The 22,509-nt window shown below is 35.1% G+C and overlaps 2 protein-coding genes and 1 long non-coding RNA gene across 4 annotated transcripts; 1 reads left to right on the forward strand and 2 right to left on the reverse strand.

Moving 5' to 3' along the window:
* Positions 1-407: 407 nt before the first annotated feature.
* On the reverse strand, positions 408-12,435 carry LOC126874866 (uncharacterized). 2 transcript variants are annotated; one of them, XR_007693054.1, is made up of 2 exons: positions 769-12,435; positions 408-717 (listed from the first exon to the last, which is right to left on the reverse strand). It is a non-coding gene; the product is annotated as an uncharacterized LOC126874866 (long non-coding RNA). The 2 variants fall into 2 exon arrangements; XR_007693053.1 differs by having other exon boundaries at positions 408-723.
* Positions 12,436-12,973: 538 nt separating this feature from the next.
* Positions 12,974-17,496, reverse strand: LOC126874862 (cuticle protein 18.7-like). Its single transcript, XM_050637387.1, has 2 exons — positions 17,029-17,496; positions 12,974-16,738 (listed from the first exon to the last, which is right to left on the reverse strand). Exons 1-2 carry the CDS (start codon positions 17,463-17,465, stop codon positions 16,312-16,314), a joined length of 864 nt encoding a protein of 287 aa, XP_050493344.1. The 5' UTR covers positions 17,466-17,496; the 3' UTR covers positions 12,974-16,311.
* Positions 17,497-19,693: 2,197 nt separating this feature from the next.
* Positions 19,694-21,666, forward strand: LOC126874853 (uncharacterized). Its single transcript, XM_050637372.1, has 2 exons — positions 19,694-19,826; positions 20,792-21,666. Exons 1-2 carry the CDS (start codon positions 19,740-19,742, stop codon positions 21,290-21,292), a joined length of 588 nt encoding a protein of 195 aa, XP_050493329.1. The 5' UTR covers positions 19,694-19,739; the 3' UTR covers positions 21,293-21,666.
* The last annotated feature ends 843 nt before the right edge of the window (positions 21,667-22,509 follow it).

Here is a 22,509-nt window from a genome sequence, read left to right on the forward strand (position 1 = left end):
ACGAAATCTGTATACACACGGACACGCAAGAAACGATTTTTTTTTCTTGTAAGATCGAGCGTTTTTTCGATTGGTTCGGTTTTTCGTAAACAAAAAAGAAAGAATAATGATATAAAAGCGAAGTTAAGAAGGAAGGGAAAAGGTCTCCAATTTTTTAGTTGTCAGGCTCGCCAATCACACACTTCATCTTTCCTGTTTTTCTTAACTCTTTTCGGCGCTACGATTCCCCCCCCCCCCCCCTCATTCCATCTTCTTATTATTTTCTCTGTGTGACCTCTCACCGCCTCTCACCCTTTCGAATTATTTCTCTTCTTCAACTTCTTCTCTTCTTCTACTTCTTCTTCTTCTTCTTCTTCTGCTCCTCCTCCTCCTCCTCCTCCTCCTCCTCCTCCTCCTCCTCCTCCTCCTCCTCCTCCTTCTTCTTCTACTTCTGATTTATTTGTTCGTTGTTTCTTACTGTCTGGCTTGTAACTTTTCTAGTAGTCACACTATACTCTCTTTTTCTGACTTTCTCATTTTTCTGTGTTCTCCTCTCTCTCTCACTATCTTAATACGTATATCGTATACCTTTATACTGTACTTCTTACTCTTATCATTATTACTCTTACTATATCGTCTATACTATTACTATTACTATTACTATTACTATTACTATTACTATTACTATTACTATTACTATTACTATTACTATTACTATTACTATTACTATTACTATTACTATTGCTATTGCTATTGCTATTGCTATTACTATACTGTACTGTACTGTACTGTACTGTACTACTACTCTTATGACTATTACTGGTACTGGTACTGCTACTGCTATGTCTGTCATCCACGACTATTACTATTACTAACACTATAACTACTACTACTACTATCACTATTGCTGTTACTACTATTAACTATCGTCTGTGACTATTACTATTACTACACCTATCAGTACTAATACTATATCTATCTATTACTACCACTGTATCTATCGTTCGCGACTATTACTGTCACTGCATCTATCACTTATAACTATTACTAACACTACACCTATTGTATCTATCGCTATCGCTACTACTGTTGCTGCAATTATCTGTGACTAATAACTATTACTACCAATATCATCGCTGTATCTATCTATCGTCTATAACTATTACTAACGCTATAATTACTATACTATCACTATTGCTGCTACTACTGTTACTCCTATATCTATAACTATCGCGTCGAATACTACTGCGTACTACCGTCGCATCTATCGTCTATGACTATTACTATTACTATTATTACTACTACTTTAACTATACTGCTACATCAATCTACTACTACTACTGCTACTACTACTACTACTACTACTACCACTACTACTATTACAACTGTATTTATCGTTTCGACTATTACTATTACTATCACTATTACTATAACTATCACTACAACTATTATTACTACTATACTATTTATCTTGCTATCCACTTATCTATCCATCTACTATTACTACTAGTAGCGCTCTATTATCTTCGCCCCTAATGGTTACCACCCCTAAATTTCCGTCGACGAAATTTTCAATACTTCGAGGACTCAAAAATTTGCAAACCAATGCCCCCGAAGTATTTTTTCTATCAATTTTTAACAATTGAAACTTGATTAAATTAAAATTAAGTTTCCGTTGAATCTGATTAAAGAATAAGCAAAACGAAACTTCCGCCACTTCGAGAATGCGAGTTTCGCAAGATTTTTTGACAAATTATCGACAACCTCGAAATCAACACTGTCGATGTTCTTTAAAATGAATTTTCAGTCGATACTAATTAAGAAGCCGCTTCAAGGACGCAGGTCCCATAAAAATGGCAAAATTTGAAAACCATTGTCCTCGAAGTCCGCAAAAATAATTTCCACATAAAATATAATGCAATTCTTTCACCCTTTGCAACCCCTAAATTCAGTTCCACTCCGCACCGGCCTCAATCTAGTATTCCTCCGAAGAATACTTCTCTGTAAACCCCTGGCAACTTTTGTATCGAAATATAAAAAGCGATAATCGAATGGAGGGGCGCAAAGGGTGTGAATAGTCGACGAGAAGAAGGCAAAGGGGTGGTTCTTTCACGACCACTTCGGTGTTCCATTGTTTGTTCGTTTTGCTTTTCTTTCTTACTATACTCGCGATGATCGATTGTAATCTAAAGAAAAATCACAACTTTTAGTTTTTCTCCTTTCTCGCTATCCCTATCGATATAATATAAATATTAAAGAAAATTTTAATTTTTATATTATACGAATTATAATTTCGTACTTTTGATTCTCCACGCCGTTCTCGTTTGTAACACGCGAGTTTCAGTTCTTTTTTCTCTAATCTTCATGCCCCATCCCACCATCCAATCACGGTTTTCTCGTCTTGGAAAAAGATAAAGAAAAAGAAAAAGAAAAGGAAATGAAACGAGCAATCGAGTGAGTCGAATTTAAGGGAAGGAAAGTTTATAATGAAAAGGGATAGAGGTTTAAACGCGATAAAGATAAAGCAAGCACAGATGAGGGAATATGATTGCTAGCGAGCGGGTAATTTACATATACAAAATATAGCCGATTTGTCAAGAGAAAAAAAAAGCAACAATGAATGGAAAAGATAAATAAACCTGTCCGTTTTTTGTGTTCTTTCTGTGTATCCAGCTACTACCTACCCCTTCTCCTTTGTTTCTATTTAAAACTATATTTTAATCTTTAAGTCGAGGCGTAAGAAGCTTCTATGAAGTGGCTCTCAGATTTTTCTTTCAAAAAGGTAGAAATATAAAAGATATTTAAATAGTAAGGTTATATCACAAACGAGGGGATGCTTTTCCTATGACATTGTTTCCAAAATTTAGTGTCGATAATTAGTAGAATTATTGGCAATTATTGACAATTTGAAGGAAATATCATTTACTTACTCAAACTGTGATAATAAAAATTCTTTTCGATATAGAGACCATTTTACGAGAAACTTCTTACGCGTTCGATCACTTTTCACTTCACTAATTATCCACGCTAATTCTATTTCACTTTTTTTTTTTTTTAGATCGAACATCACAAATGATCGATAATCAATTGTCGATCATTCGTGACATTCCAATGGAACGAAAGGAAAAGATGGCACCGAGACGACGTGTCAGCATTTTTTCTTTGAATTTCAATATTTTATTTTGCCTGTTATTCGATGTTTCTTTCTAACAAAGTAGTCTTTCTTCTAAAACCTTGACACGCTGTTCTGTCTCTATCTTTTCTGTCTGCCTTTGAAATCAATGTCGGGTAAATTGTTTAAAAATTTTGATCGTTCGATGATTCGAATATTTACAATAATCTAGAAAATTTTAATGGTCTATTCGAAGCTAAAATATAATTCAGCTATGTAGCGAAGTAAGATATTTGTTATAAATGGTATAAACAAGTTCGTAGAATTCTAAATTATCATAGGAAATCTAAATTACGTAATATATAAGGTTCAAAAAGTAGCCTAAAGAATTCTACAAATTAAGTCAACTTTCTTAAACTCCAGTTTTACATCCATGTGACTGAAAATTTAATTTTCAAAAGATGAAAATTCAATTTAATTTGTCGGATCCAAAAAACACACATACCCATATTCTTTTTCAGAAAATGAAACAGAAGAAACATTTCTATTCCGTTGAAAAGTTTCAATTTAACAATCGCAGACCATCCATCACGAGACATATTAAATTCCACCGAAATTCAATTAAACAAATCCAAAATGCAGCGCAAACAACAAACGAAAAAAGAGAAAAAAGAAACAATAACGATTCTGCGAGTTCTGCCTTCAAACAGACGAAACTCGTCGTTTTCCAAATCCAATCAAGCGTTGCTCGATTCTCTGTTCAATAGAATTTCTCTAAAATCCATCCCATAAAATCCTTTTTTCTGAGAATCGAGCAGCACGAGGGCCATACTCGTTTTTCCGAACGAAAATATCAGTCGTAATTTGCTGGTCTTGAATTCTTATGAGACTCTGAAGCTTTTTTCTTAAATGAAAAATCAGAGGAAAAAGGAAACACAGATATAGTATACAAGAAATTTTCCACTTAATAGCACTTTATAATTTCAAGCTTCGCGATATGGTATTCTATATGTAGCTCTATATCTATATACTATATGTTCTATATACATGTGTAGTAGTATGTACACTGTAATTACTCGATGTATATACATCTACCATTTCCTTTTTCTATCTTCTGAAAGTTTTCATCTGCAGCATGAACTCTGTCACGAAAAGAAAAAGGAAGAGATTTGAATGAAGAGAGAGAAGGGAAACCACGTCATGGACCACTTCATCGTTTTATCGAAATATTCTTTTAGTATATGAAAATCAAATATTATAAGAAAAATTCAAGCCGAATATCAAATTTTATATTAATTTTAATTAATAAAATTCGTATAATTAATTTCATATTAGTATAATTTTTATATTAATTTAATATATCAAGTACTTTTTCTTTGGATATTTTTATAATGCTAATCTTTATTATAATGTTTATTAGTTTGACAAATTTTCAAACGTTTAATTATCGATATCGAAAGATTAGAAAAGATGGACAAATCGCGAAATTAAAGTTGCTCTTACGATTCTTCGCTTTTCTTTTCACTTGTCTGAACGGTGTGTTGTTCGCGCCTTTTCTGTTTCCACTAACTTTTCTTCCAGCTCGAAAACCGATCATCGACCATTTCACTACTCTACTGCCTATCGTCGTCTTCCTCCTCTTCGTCAACTCACGAACGGCCTACTATCGCTACTACTGTTGTCATTTTTCACAATTATTACAGCAAAAGGGAAGCTCGACCTTCGAAAAAGAAGAAAAAGAAATTGTTCACCTTATTTTCTAGGAAAATTGCACGATATGCGTAATTTTGAAATTGGAAGATTCAGTTTTTTGAAGGAAGGTTCCATTTTGCAGAAATTCCCCTATTTTTACTTTGCTGCTACTCTCACTCGAAGCTTCGATCTTCTCAGCACGTGAACGTTCACTGGGGCATTTTTATCGCCCGTGTCATTGCTGATTCGTTATCGCACTTTCCATCGTTCCGATAAAAAACGAATTATCAAAATGCATATGGTCGATGTTATGCACGTTCGAAAGATTCAATCGAAACGTCAGAATTGAAAATTTCGTCAATAACAAATATTATGTTTTCAATGTAATATATATTGTTCAGTACGTAAAAGAAAGCGAAACGAAAGAAACTAGACTTGGACAAAATGTTTGTTAATCAGAGGTTTTTGGTGGATATTATTGTTTTAAAGTTTGTAATATGGAACGTGAAGTATATGGTAGTATTTAGTGTTGGGTAGAATGGGACGGTAATTAGTTTAAGAGTATTGAAAAATTACGTGAACGATGTTACGTGATGAAATTACGAATCGACGATGACTATAATTTCTCAATAAGAAATCTTTTGCATGATGCTGTCCTCCGTACACCATTATGCCAAATCTGTCAAACACATGTACAAACACGGACAAACAGGTTCAAATTGTATTTTACGAAATCCAATTGTTCTGTTTCAAACAATTTCGTTAGAATTATTGAAAAATTTACTCTAAGAAAGGAATATTAAGTATAAGAAATTATTTGTCCATTATTATTCGCCTTGTATTGACAATACAAAAATTTCAACAATGTGTTTGATTGGAGAATAAAAACAGAACAAATCGAAAAATCAAATTAAGCTATAATTTCTGACAAAATTGGAACTTTTCATTTTTCTAATTTCGTAAAATATGGAAAAATGTGAGGATTTGAACAAGGCCTAAGAACATCAATTATAAAGTGTCTTTCTTACAATTTCTCGACACGATTCAATCGCAACATTGTCCTGCATTAAATCAAACTTGAAAGTAGATCGATTTATTGATATCACGAATTTTGTTATAAACAATTCGATGAAAAAAAAAAAACGGGAAGGAAATCGTTCTGATTTTCCGCATCAAAAAATGGGGTCCTGATCGATTCTTTTCTCCGATAAGCTTCGATCCGATCGAGGGAATAGTGCATTGGCAAATTTCGATCGATCGGTTGCAAACGCGACGTGAGCTATCATAAATCTTATCTGTGATAAGAGGAGCGTGTTGTCGAAAGAAATTTCCGAAATTTTGAGAGCGTTTGCAAAAGTGAAACTCGATTCTGTAGAATAGAAAAGGTAAAAATGAAAATTCTAGTAAAATCGAGAAATATCGTTAAGAAAATATTAGTATCGTTAACGTTTAATCGATAACTATGATAATAATGATAGTACTAATTATAGATAATGTTTAATATTCGACGATAATTCCTTGTAAAAGCGTATTGATAGTGTTACGATAATTAATTGTAAAGTATTCGTAGATATAGCGTGCGATAATTAATTAATCTGACTCAATTTTGTCAAGTTAGCATGTCGGAAAATTTATTTCCCTTGAATTTTCTTATTTCTAAAGATACAAGTATTTGTCTTAGAATAATGTGTCTTTTTTTTATCTCAGATTACCTGTTATTAAAAGGTACGATTAAGAGGTATTACAGTTTTAGCGATAATTCATAATAATTTGTTATTTGTTTATTAACTTGAAAATTATCATGATTTAGGATTAATTAACTGATTATCGCACTATAGAACTTGCATTACCCCAATCTTACTGAAATTAGACAAGTATAAACTTGAAGAATTCTGGTCGAAATTTGACAATGCATTGTTGGAGTATCGACAGTAAAACGTGGTTGTACAATTATGAAAAACAATTTGTTAATCGTGAAATTGGAATAATGTCGACGTTTTTCTCTCCGAATATACCTGTTCTCTGTGTGTGGTGTTCTATCGATTTTCTTTCAAGTAACGATGTATAAACTCCTTTTAATAGAAACATGAAATTACTAAAATCGCAACGTTTTTATGGTATCTTCGTCAAATAAAATTTCTAATCTAATTTAATTTCATCTGCACGAAAATATATTTGGGAATTAGTATTTTTCTCTAGAAACGATAATAATATTTTTTTATCGTAATATTTCTCAAAATCCAGTTGAGAAAATAACATTGGACGAGTTTGTGCATCGTTGCACCGGAAATCCCAAATACGCTTAACTTTCTCAATCTATAATCTAATTATATATACCGTGAAAAATTCTTTAAAAAAAGATGTCCCATTTTTCTCGTAGAAAATTTTCGAAAACTCGAGTATACAGAGAACGAAGCAACAAAAGAGAAAAAGCACACTTTTAAGAAATCTCGATAAAGACTCGTATCTTTCCGAGAAAATGAAGCTGCAGCGTGAATGATGGACGAAGAAAGAAAGAATGCATCCTTCTATTTCTATAATATCGAGAATTCGTCTCTTCGAGACGTGCGTCTGAACACTATAATATAATATAGGGACGACAAAAAGTCAATTGTTCGTAATTCTATCGTTTAACGTTGGACAACTCGTCGCTGATGGTAATTAGTCTCGATCTTAAGATTATTCGATACTCGTAAACAGTATTGTATAGATATACGATTAACGACGCTACGAGAGTCAATGCTGAACGTGCTCCAAGAAAAACGATGTATCCCTTCGAAAAAATACATAATCGTACTTCGACGAGCAAAACTGTTTGATACTTGGAATTATTATTAACTATATGCTACGTTATAGCATACTAATATAATGTACTGATGTAGCATAATTACCGTATTATTATTATAGTGTAATTACTACATGATATTATAATATGGTAGAATTACTAAATTTCAGATGAACAATTATTTGCTAATATTATAAATTTACAAAATTGTAGCGTACCGTACTAATATCGTTAGAAATTTTACAATATCGACAATCAGTTGACAAACATTGTAATATAAGTGCATTTAAACACATTTTCTATTTTCTATTTCTTACTTCTAAGTGACATTGAGTTTTATTTCGATGGCTCGAAAATCGTCGTATTAAATTTACACATAGGTAATTATTGGCTATGTAACATCGTTTAAATAATAATTCCGAGGGTCAAAGATAAAGGAAGAAGGAAGCTGTCGTAAACTATGCAATTTTTATTCGATATACTCGTGCACACACCGACATACGCACATACACATACACGATACACAGTAACATATATTATACGAGGATAAAAGAAAAAAAGAAAAAAGATTATTAAGAAACGTTGTATAATGTTTTATCGCCGCTAAGGTAAATCGACGTAGTTTCGCGAATTATTAGCCTGTAATTAAAGATCGAAGAGGGGAGCCGTATAAAAATATTCGTCGAGCCATTTTTCGTCCTGGGCTGAATAACTAAAATATGAAAGATTGGATTCTTCAAATCTAAAAAAAAAAAAAAAAAAAAAAAAATTTCAGTAACATTGGCTGTCAACAACAATATCTTCGTAATTTTCGAATCTTTTCTTCCATCTCTTAAAGCGCTGTGTGATTCCACAAAATTTTTCTAAAATAACTAAAGATTCATGGCCCAAGCGAAATCGATCGAATTATTATAACTTCCAATCATCGAAAATAAAAAAGAGGAAAAAATGGGAAAAAAGAAAGCTGTTATACGAATCGGACGAAAAATAGCTCAGTGTGAATTCTTTCGTTGACGTTTCAAGATAATACCGCCCACGTTACTAAAACAGAAAAGAGAGAGGTCGAAGGTTGTAGGAGGGAGAAAGCGATAGGGTTAACTCACAGTGAAAAGTTCGAATTCGAATAAAAAAAAAAAAAAAGAAAGAAGAAGAAAAGATGGGGAGAAGTTGTCGAAGCATCGATATATCAAACTGTCGAGTACGTTGTGAAATTAGTTGAAAAATCTAGAGCTGTGCGGCAATAGAGGGGAGGACATTGAGTAAAATACTCCTCGATCCAGCAGTATTTCTTTCATTCTCCAAATTCGTTCACTTTCCACCCTCTACAAAAATGGAAGATGGAAAAATTGTACGGATATTTGAGTTCTATGGAACGTCAACAATTATTCGGTACGTAATAAGAAAGAGAGATATAATTGATAAAACAAAGTTATTCGATATTAAAATTTACAATTCTCTATGATAATAAAAAATAGAAGTTTTTCTAAGAATAACATTTGTTATTACAGTTTCTTATAAATTTCACGTAGAATTTCCTGCAATGGTTTTTGTAGAAGAGATTTTGGAATTCATCTGTATCCATCTATAAACAAAAACGTACGTAATTATTCATACAGGAAAATTCTTGTTGTCTTCGTTTGAGAAAATTGGTCGGTATTTTTTCAGAAGAGTATTTAATAAGACTATCGATATAGATAAAGATATACAAGCTACTTGATCAATAATTTAACAAAGCTACCAAAAGCCCATTAACTGAATACTACATATCAAGATTGAAATTATTTTTCCTGGCTTTGTTAAATTATTTATATCTTCTAATCGGAATAAGGAGGAAATAAAATTCCTTTATTTACCAAAAGGAGAAGTTCAGGTTCCATAGAATTGAAAATGATAAAGGAGAAACAGTAGCGAAAGAGAAAGGGATGGAAAGTGAAGGGTTGAGAGAGGTGGTGTTTAAAAACATTGCTAATCAGATTTAATCGCGCGTGAACAACGCGCAGTTTTAGGACGAATATGTTATATATATAAATATGAATATTATAAAAAATATATATATATTAATATTTAGATTTATATTATATGTATAGGGGGATGTGTTGACGTATATTGCGATTGTGGCAACGGCGGGGTATGAAAAAAAAAAAAAAAAAAAGAAACGAGTGACACAGGGGACATTTGCGTCATTTTATTACTATTATTAATAATTCATTACCATTACCGATTATTAGCGATAAAGCAAATATTTCCGTTGAATATATGAATTATTACAATTTTTAAACGAGATTATAGTATATGGATTATAGCAATGGGAAATTTAGCCCTCGTTATTACCGACGTCGACGTCTGATCTTACGCCTCTAATTATTGTCGGGTTAATCATCAATTATATTTAATGGTTAATAGTGATTAAGATTTTGCATAGAGTCGAGGTTATTAGAAGAGGACGAGATCTATCGATCGTATTTGGACGGCGTTTTTTTTCAGTATTAATCGAAGTTAGTATTCAGGGGATAATAAAAGACACAAAAGTAATCACCAGCTCAGATGCGAGTACAATGAATGAAATAAAAATGAAATTAGAATTGGCTAATTGCAAAGAGATGTTGCGGAGGATTAATCGATTGAAAATTCAAACTATCGTGCACAAGAAAATTGAAAAGGGTTGTTCTGTACTTCTCGAATAATTCCAGCATCTTTCCATTCCAACGTTCTTTACGGTGGCCGTTAAAGACTTTATTTCTTAATGAAATTCTCATCGTTTTCCCATTATTTTGTATGCCACTTCTCTCCGAAATAATTGATAAACAATTTACAGCCAACAAGAAGCTGCAAAGTAGACTGTATACATTATATGATAATTAAGCGAACAAAAATATTTATAGTTGTCTAAGAAAGAATTATACTTTTTCCTTCTTTTCATAGATCAATCAGATAATTTTCATTTTTATTCACCACTTTCAATCGATATATGTACATACATAGGTTTTCTTTATCGTAAGTTTTTCGCGCGACGAAGACAAAGTATAACGATGATGTATTGTTGATTAACGAAGGCCTTTACTAAGTTAGATTAAGTTTCTTCACAATGACGAACGAAGGGATGATAATAATGATTTAAATTGTATTTCAACGATTCAGCTGTTTTTTATAAGCGTGATACATATTTTCTATGGGGAAACCGACGATGGCGGATGACGAAGAGGACGATGGAGAATGTTAGAGTTAATTTTCGATCGATATTAATTATTGACATGAATTATATATGCATCGTGTATTCCTACGTTTCATTGTCCTATGGCAGCCGGCATTATTTTGTAAAGAAGAATAAAAATAAATTGACAAATGTACAAGTACCGCTCGACTGATTCTTTTCCTGCATACCACGAATAAAAATATCTTTATAAATCTAAAGATATCTCGTGAATAACTCAATGACTTAACGTCTGTTCGATACAAGGAATAAATTCTGAAAATTTGTGGAATTTAAATAAAAAAAGATGCAAGCGATTATTTCTCTATTTCAGATGCTTTATTAATACTTCAAACATGAAAATATCAATCAAAATATAGAAAAAATAAAATCTCGTATTACGATACGCATGAATTATATGCTGTAAACAACGTAATGAAGAGTGGGAATAGCAGAATATTTGATAGGAGTGGGTTGATAATTTGAGCTCAGAGGTAGAATGTTAAGAGGTGCGATTACGTCTTTGGGTAGATCAGTCGATTTATCTTGTTTTTCTGATTCTGCTTCCTCCTTCATTGATGCAGGCAATTCTTTCGTCTTAATCTGTTCGCTATTTTCAACAGACTGTTCATCGATCTTTGAAGTAGCGCTCGCAAAAGTGTTAGAAGAACCTGTGACAAATGAAAAAATCTTCGATTACTTAATTTCTCAATCCCTCTCAAATGCGTAAATCTTTATTATGTAAATATACTAAGAAGTTGGTTTTGATTAGAATTTACTTCGATACGCATCTTCTTTAACGACAAAAGGAAAAATGTGGAAGTGTAATTAAAGGCTGATGACAGAGTGATCTTGAAAGATCATTGGCACCGGAACCAGAATGACCTTCGCGAGGAATAAAATATCTGCTCGGTATATTCTTACGCCTCGATCTGATTTCGAGATCCTTTAATCGGGAAAGAAAGTAATCGGTTCGCTCTTACTTTTCGTTTCTGGTGCCTATAAACGTGCAATCTTAACGAGAATCATAATTTATCGATTGAGTTATAAAAACATGGATCAAGTTATTCGTGTAAGAGCTTGTTTATGGTCTGTTATTAAAAATTGGATTATTTCTGCTATGCTTAATTACGGAAAATTTAATTTTGCAAAAAGTGTGTAAGATATTTACCTTCGACGTTTGTTGGTACTCGTATAGAGTATGGATCGATCAAGAGATTTCCTTGGGAAATTTGGAAGACAGGTACCGCGGTCTGTTTGATTATTTTAGACGCAATTGGATTGGTGGCTGATTTGACTGAAATCTCGGCACTTTTATTCTGCGACGATTCCCCTTCGGACTGCGTCTGACTCGTTAAAAATACGTGTGTGATATAAAATAGTTACTTTTAAAAACAATCTCAGTATATTAAAAAATTGTCGTTAGTATTAATAAAAGTTAATCATACTATGTTCGTTCGCGACTGCTCTTTTTCATTCGACTCGACAGTCTTCCTCTCTAATTGTTGCAATCCTTGCAAAAATACATTCTTTTCCCCTATTTTGTATTCTTGCTGCGCTATTTCAGATATTCGAGGAGCTTCAGTTCGAGCCAAGATCACGCCTTGCGTGTTTTGTGCCTGAGAGAATCGTAATTAATAAAATTGAACGAAAATCATCGAAAACATATCAAATGTTAGTAATACCAACTAATTATTGACTAATGTTCAGATACTAGTAATATCTGATAGTTAGTATCCTTAAATGTAAGTAGTATCAAGCAGCTAATAGTATAACATATTAATAATATTACATCAAAGTAATTCATTGCATCAAATATCGATAATAATATCAAGTAATAATAACACACTGAATATCTTTAATAGTAACAAATATTTCTAGCAAGTTACATTAGTTAATAAGTACATTAATTGATAGTACCAAGTAATATAGTAGTAGTACGTCAAAAAATTATTAAGTGCACAGAATTGTAACATATTCGTGTTATTACCCACTGTTATATGTTCCTACGATACCCTTAATTCTTACCGGATATGGCGCCTGGGGTAGATTGGTAGCCGCCACTCGGAAGCCATTTTTACTGTCAGCGGTATACTGGGTTGTTTGAATAAAGCCTGCGTCATCGACGTAACTGTAAACACCTCGTGTTTCACCATTCAACGTTCTGATTTCCGACCTTGCAGAGCCTGGAGCGCTATAGCCAAAACTGTACTGGCCGTAACTGTCCTGATACCCCAGGATAGGTGCAGTCGGCTTGGCCAAGCCGAAAGAAACGAGAGAACAAGAGAAAAGAAGGACCTGAACATAGATTATTATTCTTAGACAATTAATTCTTGTTTCGTATCATCGTATTACAACAATTGCACTATTACCAGACCATGAACAAAATTCTATTAATCGCATTTAAACTTCCCTATCAAGTCGAGCAATACGTTCACTCACATTTTTTTGAAACAGCAAATCAAATTACTTTCAAATAAAATTCTATTCCCGCTTCTTCATAAATTTATATATTTAATACAGAAACAATCAAATAACATCGTTCGAGCTAATAGACACTGGTGAAAGAACGAACTTATTACTCGATCCGATTACTAAATCCGATTATTAAATACAAGAATCCACTGCAAAGGATCCAGCACGCGAGTTACCCAACTGAAAAATCACTGAATAACGTGAAATCAGCGTAATTTATAAACATATTACGTAACAAGAAACTAATCCGATCGAAATAACATCTGCGAGCGAGCGAAAGCTTGAGAAACACTGCTGCAACCCCGTAAGACCAGCCCACTTGGCCGTAAAGCGAGCAAAGCAACCACCATTCCATTCACCCACGCAATCACACGTTCTTCCTTACGTATACGCTGTTCATGGCGATTGGATTCGAGTTCTTTTAAATTTCGCTCACGCATCCGCCACTTTATATAGAAAACACGCGAGCCTCGAGGGTGTTACCAGCTCGGGTCGCGGAAACGCGAGGATCGGAGGTGCATGAAACTGGTCACGCCTGTCCTCAAGGACTTTATCGTCTGGAATCCGGCTCTTGAACATTTTCACCAAGTATTTTTTTCTCGGTTAGAAACCTGAACATCCAGCTATGCCCTAATATGTACGATCTTCACGGTCGTCTCGCCGCGGAGATCTGCCAAGAATCTTCCATTCACGCCGTTTCACAAAATAATACGTGGATAAGGAATTTTTATGACGTTACACAAGCTTAGGAAAGTAGATAACGCCTGTAGATGACTTTCGCGAATATGTTTGGCGCGTTGCGGGTAGGTTTTTCACGCATTTATGGGAAATTTGAAGACGTAAAAATGAATAGAATACGGTACGGAAAATATATAAAATGTACGAACTACGGTACGGTACGGTGCGTTGTAACGTGCGTGGATTGTGTAGAGCGCAATTCGCAAGTTGAAAATTCTATGATGTTTTCTCGATAATATTTTGTTTTTACGCAATGAACGTGTGACGTATTCTTTATTTGATATAAACTTTACTCATACTATTAATAGCGAAAAGATCGTTAGGCAGTGAAATAATATCTGTAATTCCAAATTAACAAGAGTGGGACGTCTGTAATAATAAAGGAATTACATCGATAAAAGGAATAGAATAGAAATATTTTCATAAATTCCGTTTGCAACAACGAGACTAAATGAAAGAAACAGGATTTTTATCAAGTTTCGCGAGATAATCTATCGGAAATTTCATTTCGTGTATACGTAAAAGGAAACATCCGGTTAATAGTCTCCGGCATTAATGTACGAAGAAAAAAGTTAATGAAATCGTAAAGTGCATAATAGTGTTGTTGCCAAAGAATAGTAATTTTGTGCGTGGAAGTATCGCAAAATGCCAGTAATTGCATCTCATTAGTAAACCTGATACGTTCTTTAGCCGTGTAGGCTCCTGTTAACTGGTTCGCGAACAATTTATTTTATACGCATATCGAAAACGTGTTTTACGGTAATGAGAGCCATTTTCCATGCTATAATTGGACACCTGTTCCATAAATGTTGAATTACGTTTGTTTGAACAATCGGGATTTTGCCAATTCCACAAAATTTCAACGTTTTCTATTTCCTAAATAATTTATGCATATAATACAATTTTTTATTTCATAAATTCGCTATGTAATTACCATATTAAAACTATAATCACAGGTATCAATATAAATGTATAATTTTATCGCCATTACAAAAATTATACTTTCGAAAAAATCTGAAAGCCAAATCTTGTCGAAACAGAAATAGAACTTAAACATTTCCAACATACCACCATAAGACATTTTACAAAACTGTTTTATAAAAATTTTATTTGTTTGCTATAAGCGCTATCGCCTTGTAGAAAGTCGTTGGCTCCATTACACCTGTATACTCGTCTCTTCCTCTATAATCGTTCAGTCTAGCTATTTGCATACTATCCTCGACCCAAATTCGTTGCAATCGATCCTGACGTGACGAACGCATTCTACTTCAAAATCGCCGCGACATTAATATGTATCGATTCCCCTCGTCTATCGTGACAGAATGAAACTGGATGCCGAGATTTTTTCTTTTTTTTTTTTTTTTTTTGTCGAACAGACGGCGAATTTAGTGCCAGTTGAAACGTTAGAGCCAATTTTTAATTGTTTATACCATTACCATCAATTACTGTGTTTTCTGTACTCTCGCATCAAAATTGGTGAATTTAAAGTCAGAACTCTGGAACGCAAATTAACATTAAAGACAGAATTTGGATTCGATTAAAACAAGAATTTGAACTTCTTCGAAATTCTCTTTATTAATCCAGTCTACAATCGTCGTTCATCCCCCTATGGCAGTTTTAACAATCTCACCAGCCTCGAAAATCAATCAGCATCGAAAGAGCACATTAAACGAGAAAGCAACAAATGACCAGAACGTCAATTTCCATAGCCCAAAAAATGACATAGCCGAACAACAAAACGTAAAGCCAACTACTTATAACGAATCTAGAATTAACGAAACAAGAAAAATATGTCCCGGAGAACACCGGTAATTGTAAATCGTTCGATCCATGCGCTACGTTTCCCTCTTTACTGTCAACTATGATACTTATTCGCTAATTATTCGCGAGTGGTCCTCCATTTTATTTTGATTTAACACGTTCACTGCCGAGTACGTGTGATACATTATACTCTAAACACATAATTTCCATAGGAAAAGCTGTGTGTGTCTGCTAAACTTTACGTTTACGCAATATGCTCTGTATGAATTATTATGAATAGATCGTGGATTTTTATGCATTTACAGCGAATTAGAAAGCGTAGAACTTCACAAAATTGGTGAATGCACATTATAACGTACTATATATTTTTTTCAAATAATATTTTTCCAAGTATAGCGCTTCTTTAAGTTTATTGCAAAAATATTCCGTTTTTTTAAATTATATTCTCACAAATATGAATTTGCATAAAAATCCGCAGTCTAATTATGATGCTTTTTTCGGAAATTCGCGATTCCTCGTGATTGTTTTTACCAGATCTACGCGTGGACACGGTGAACGTGTTAAATGACGATCAGATTTTTAATAGACGAGCCGTCCATAGGCGAGGGCAGGGCCAGCAACAGCGAGAACATCGGCAGACTTGGCAGCCTCTGTGGCCAGGTTCAATTTCTCGTTAAGATGAGCGGTTGCATGGGCGACTTTCGCCACAGCCACTTCCGGCGTGTCCTGCACCCTTCCGTCTGGGCCAATGGGTGCACCAGGGACCACCACTGCGTTGCTGGCTACTAATGGTACGGTGACTGTTGCTGGAGCAGCAGCGACTATCGTCCCCGATGATCTCACCGCCTCGTTCGCCAGGTTAATCCTCTCGTTGATCTGAGCTGCTGCGTGGGCTGCTTTTGCTGCTGCTACCTCTAGAGTGTCTTGCACCCTTCCGTCGGGACCTACTGTCGCTGCTTGCACCACTGGGGCCACTATACTGCTGGCTACCAGAGGAACCAATGGTCTGAAAGAAGGACTTTTCGTTTGAGATAGTTGTTTTAAGACAGGATCTGAAGTTTACGTAATAACTCAAACTCCAAAGTAATTTCTAAAACACCGAAAACAAATCTTTGAACTCCCATCAAAAGCCTTCCTTGGTCAAACAACCCTAAACATTTTTCTAACTTGCAATTCTTACAAAAATCATCTTTTAAAATTCCAAAAATGTCAAAATCTCTCTAATCTCCAATCCCAAATAAAATCGCCCGTCAAAATTGGAAAAGAATCATCTGTCAACTCCTACCCGAAATTCACCTGTTAAGATCCGCAGCGACAGATCTGACCGCCTCGTTTGCCAAATTAATTCTCTCGTTAACCTGAGCGGCAGCGTGCGCAGCCTTGGCGACAGCGACTTCTGGGGTGTCCACCACCCTGCCATCAGGTCCAAGCGGAGCGCCAGGTACCAAAACGTTTGGTGCAGCGATCAACAGCGAAGACTGTTTAACCTGGACCTGTTGCAGGCCTGCTCCTGACCTGGCAGCCTCGTCAGCAAGCTTCAATCTCTCGTTGAGGTGAGCAGCCGCGTGTTCCGCCTTGGCGACAGCAACTTCCGGCGTGTCTAGGACCCGGCCATCCGGTCCGACAGGAGCTGCAGGGGTTAAAGTGGCGATCAGGGGCGCGGACAGGAGTCCCGGCTTGGCCAGGGCCGCAGAAACCAGGCCTGCCAATAGCAAACCGGAGACTGGTCCCATGACGATCGTCGCTTTATGGTGTTTCAGAGGTTCAGAGGCTTCCGAGTGCCGGCTAGTTTCAAGAAGGGATCGATCGTTTCGACTGGACCGTTAGGAGATCGTTGGACGCGCTCGAGACTATGAGACGCGTCGTCCTAGATCGGCTTTTATAGCTGTTAGATCGGTATAGTTGTATAGTTGGCATTATAGATCACGTAACGAATAGGGTGGATTTTTCGAGACGATGGATCTGGACCACTGGGCGCAGACTGTTTCCGTTCCCCTCCGGGGCAAGGTAAGCTTGTTTGTAAAACGAGTAACAGGCTCTGCGGGCGGACTGCTCCGACGTCGTAGCCGAGAAAAAATGATGGGCTCTCCATTTTCGTGGCTCTCTCACTAGCACGGGAAGACACCCGATCCCGTAGTCATCTCTCCGCGCCTAGCCTGGCCATGGACACCAAGGGCGATGTTGGCGAAGGCCGACGATCGCGTAACCGTCCCTCGACTATCGATGTATCGGCGATAAGCTGTCGCCAGGTTGCATCACGTACCAGGATTTTTTTATCCGTGTAGTGGACTCTTGCTACGCGGGAATTTTAAGGTGAGTTCGGGGAGCTGTATTGAAAATATTATTTCTTTGTTTCCGTAATTGGAACAAGCTGTGGTGAAAAGGTTTAGGTGCTTCGTTAGCGAATTACTTTTTACTTTCCCTTATTTTTTAACGTTGTTGAGATTGTTCTCGAGATTGTTTATTCCTTTTACGTAATTTTAAAGGTAAAATAATTTATGAAACTTAACCACTGCATTTTGTAGTAAATTAATATTGTTACAATAATGAGGGTATAACGTAGCGGTGTGGTATCGAAACGTATAATAAAATGGAGCTGTAATACTATCTATAGCACTGGCATGATATTACCATATTATCGTCGCGTAAATGTTAACTTTAGGAACCGATATGTACTTTAATTGAAAGATTATATCAAACCTTTCTTATAATTTTTATAACATGCAATTTTTTAATTTTACGATTAATATTCAATCGATAATCAATCGTTCGAAATAATGGAGTAGAATAAACATGTTTTATAATTAATAATTAGTAACAATTAATATTTTATCGTTATAATTAATAATGAATAAGTTATTAATTAATAAAGAAACACACTGTGTCGAATATACTGAAAACGAAATTTCTCAACCCGTATACACAACACGTTACATAATGATCTACGAGCTTCTACCTGAAACGTGACACTGAAACATGGTTTTTTACAATCACTTGCAACATATTATTTCTTATTACACATAGCGCCAGTAATCTCCTGTCGTACAAAAAAATTCTACTCCATTTCAGCCTGACACATCAATATCTGGTAATGATAAATGCAACCAGCAAAATGTAATAAAAAATTCATAAAATTTGTAACCGTGGAAAATGATCAAATTTTATTTTATTAAAAGTATTACAAATTTATTTAATATTTAATACAGTGATATTATAATTATTTGATACTTTCATTAACACAAGTAAAACGATAGAAACCAAACGGAAATTTGTTTTATTTCCAAAATATTATGACGAGTTCTACTTTGGATGTTTCGTATAATTTTTGGATATTCTTGTGCATTTCAAACTCTCCCTATCTTCCTAATAAACAAATAAATGCAATTCACGGGATACCAAACCAAAAATCTCAAACAGAAACAAACGGACAATTAAAATATCTCAAAGTCGTTAATTTAAATAAAAATCTACCGATTCAATCACCTTTTCAAACGTGACAAACAAAACCATAATTAAACGTCCACTGTGTTATCCGTTTTAACAATCTGTCTCGACAGTGTAAAAATTCCAAATCCATTAAACCAAACAACGATCCTTAAACCTAAATTTCCCTTTCAAACCAACAAAAAGTTAATTAAAATTCCCCTACGCATTTCATTTTAAATTGTCAAAGAAACTCGAAGGCCACTGAAGTAGGAAATCTCGCAACAACTCCTTAAGAAGTTCACCTAATCCATTAAAAGAAGAAAAAAACGTACAAAAAAGATCGAGAAAAGGAAGAATGGAACGTTGGAAGTGGTTCGATCAACGATTCGAGGGTCATGGAACAGAGAAAGACGAATTCCAATCGGATGTCGATCAGGACGAATGTCAATGTCAGGTGTAGTTGATTTTATTGGACAGGGCGTCTCCCATTCGCGCGTTCTCCCATCGATGAACACGTGCCCCATGGAGCGAAACCTTTTCTCCCAGGTGCTATATAAAGACGAGGGGACGAAGTGGACACCATGAGACCGGACCAAGGCACCTTGGCGAGTACTGTACCTCAGATAGCGCGCAAGGAGCCACGTTTGTTTCACGAGATGAAGACCCTGGTGAGTGTTTTCTCGGCGAACGTTCAGCCTTGGTTTTTCTTGGCTACTCGTGTAAATTTTCTGCTTCTCTTTGTTTCTTCTACCTCGAGCTGTTTGAGAAGACGCTTTGTAAAGATACGCGTGCCCAAGACAATACCAATACGTATCCTTATTCTTTTATCAGGTTCTACATCTTATTCTCGCAGTGACAAATTTTTGTACGCATATAAAAGTATCGTTAAATGATACGAAATTTAATATATTTGTTAGAGTGAAAAATGAGTACACGATTTACTAAAATATATGCCGTGATATATACCATGGTTTTTACTATTAATTCGTATTCCTACGTATTTTATATCTTCTCAATCAATTTTCAATTTACGTTTGACACTCGCTCTCTTCGTCTCTTGTCGAGTAAATTTCACGTCTTCGAAGTGTATACTCACCTTCGACTCTCATTATTCTTGGGTTTAATTAATCAGTGTGTAAATTCCACACTAAGTACAGATAGATAGTATACAATAATAAACATACGTGAAAAAATTGGAACCTGTATTTTTAGCAATCAGTAAATTTAATTAAGAGTAATCGGGAATTGAGAAGTTTTCTATCTCGTGAATGTAATATTTGCTATTTTCACTGTAACGAACTTTAATCTTTTAGTCATAGTATCATCCAGTGATTTAGAAAATGCAACGATCGAGAATTAGTATATTTTCTAATCCACAAATATAATATTTATTATTTTTGACACCATGGTGACAATCTTAGAATTGCCTACTTTTGAATATATTCGTAAGTTGTTTATACTCGGAAATTTTTAAATTTGAATACATGCATATGATATTATCAAATTCAAAGTCGAATAAAATCCTTGCGACCCTAGAAATCCTAAAACGCTCGTAGTCAAAATAATCGTGTGTTTCACACTGCGATATAATACTATTTTAAGCAGTAAGAATCCCCAACCTTTTCAATTCCAGATTGTTCTCTCTGCCGTGTTGGCAGCAGTATACGCGCGTCCAGGCCTTCTGCTGGCGCCACAGGTAGCAGCTCTGGCGTCGCCCGTTACCATCACCAAACTAGTACCTGGTGCACCCATCGGTCTAGATGGCCGAGTCGTAGACACTCCGGAAGTGACTCTCGCCAAAGCAGAACACGCAGCAGCCCACATCAACGAAAGAATCACATTGGCTAACGAAGCATTCAAATCTGCCGATTTAATCGCTTACACAGGACCTGTAATCACCGGTAGCCTGCAACCTGTGGCTGTTGCAGCCAAAATCGTTCCTCCAGCTCCTCTAGGACCCGATGGCCGCGTTGTCGACACACCGGAAGTCGCTCTAGCCAAAGCAGAACACGCTGCTGCTCATATCAACGAGAAACTTGAACATGCCGCTGAACAAGCATCGAAAGGAAATTTGGAGCTTCCTGTGGTTCTGTCCGCATACTCTGCTCCAGTTATTCAAAAGGTTTTGATATAAGGACAGGACACGACTGGCTGGATTGTCTTTTGTGGCGACGTTGGTTACGTGGAACACTCATTTTTTGTACATAATTGTAAGCCGATTAAATAAAGCGATATTTAAGAATATAATGATTATTACATGGAGTTTTTAGTATCTTTCGCTTGTTCTTTCCTTCACTTTGATTTAGAATTTTCTACTTTAATGTTCAATGGATTTTGGTCAAATTTATAAACCTTTTGAGAAGTTATGCTTATGTAATTCATTGAGTAAATTTGTTTTATATATTTCATTAAGGGATGAAGTACGATGATGCGTATGGGGTAGGAATATTTTATCAATGGATTTTCTTAAAGATATATTTAGTGTTGTAATTGTTTGAGATCGTTATTTCTTCGGCATATGACGATTAGTATATTACGTATAGAATTTTAAACAAAATATCGTCCCTTAAAAATTGTACTTCGATAGACTGGTTATTTTTTATTTATACTTATACGAGAAGTAATTAATTATAAAATCAATCAATAAAATGTTAATGAAAAAAAGCTCAACTGAACAGTACTTAAGCAATGGGTACATGTATGAAGTTTATTACTTTTTGAAAATAATGCCCTAAATAGATGATAAATCTTGATTCATTTATAATATAATAAATGTGTCTTTTGCATAGTCGTGTTGTATCTTTCCCTCTTTTCCTTACTCTACCCCATCTTTTACGTTCCGTACCTCACATCCTACATCTTATATCATAAATCCCACTACCAATACTCCAATTCCCATACCTAACAAGGTAAGGTAATTTTATATTTCCTATCTTCTCACCTATATCCCATATCCAGTATCTCTAACCCACATCTACCATCCTAATTCCGACATCACGTCTCTATTCCATATGTACCTAGCGTACTTTATTCTATAGCACATTTTCCACATTCCTTTATTAAAGTCGACAGATTACCTTTTCCACTAAATGTAAAATGGAGGCCACAAACTGCATATAAAATATCGATTAATCTCACGAAATGAAATTTGTCGCCCGCAATTTTCCCACAAAGCCCACAATGGGAAATTTGTTTTCCATCGAATTTCATTTTGTGGCAGGCGTTGTTTCGTGGGCTTTGTAGGAAAGTTGTGGGCTAGAAATTATATTCTGTGGGAAAAATACTTTTGTGGGTACTTTAATTGTTTTCTCTATCGTCTAATTTGGTAATGGGATGCATTACGCAGTATAA

This window comes from Bombus huntii, chromosome 16 (assembly GCF_024542735.1).
Source record: "Bombus huntii isolate Logan2020A chromosome 16, iyBomHunt1.1, whole genome shotgun sequence".
NCBI classification, from domain to species: domain Eukaryota; kingdom Metazoa; phylum Arthropoda; class Insecta; order Hymenoptera; family Apidae; genus Bombus; species Bombus huntii.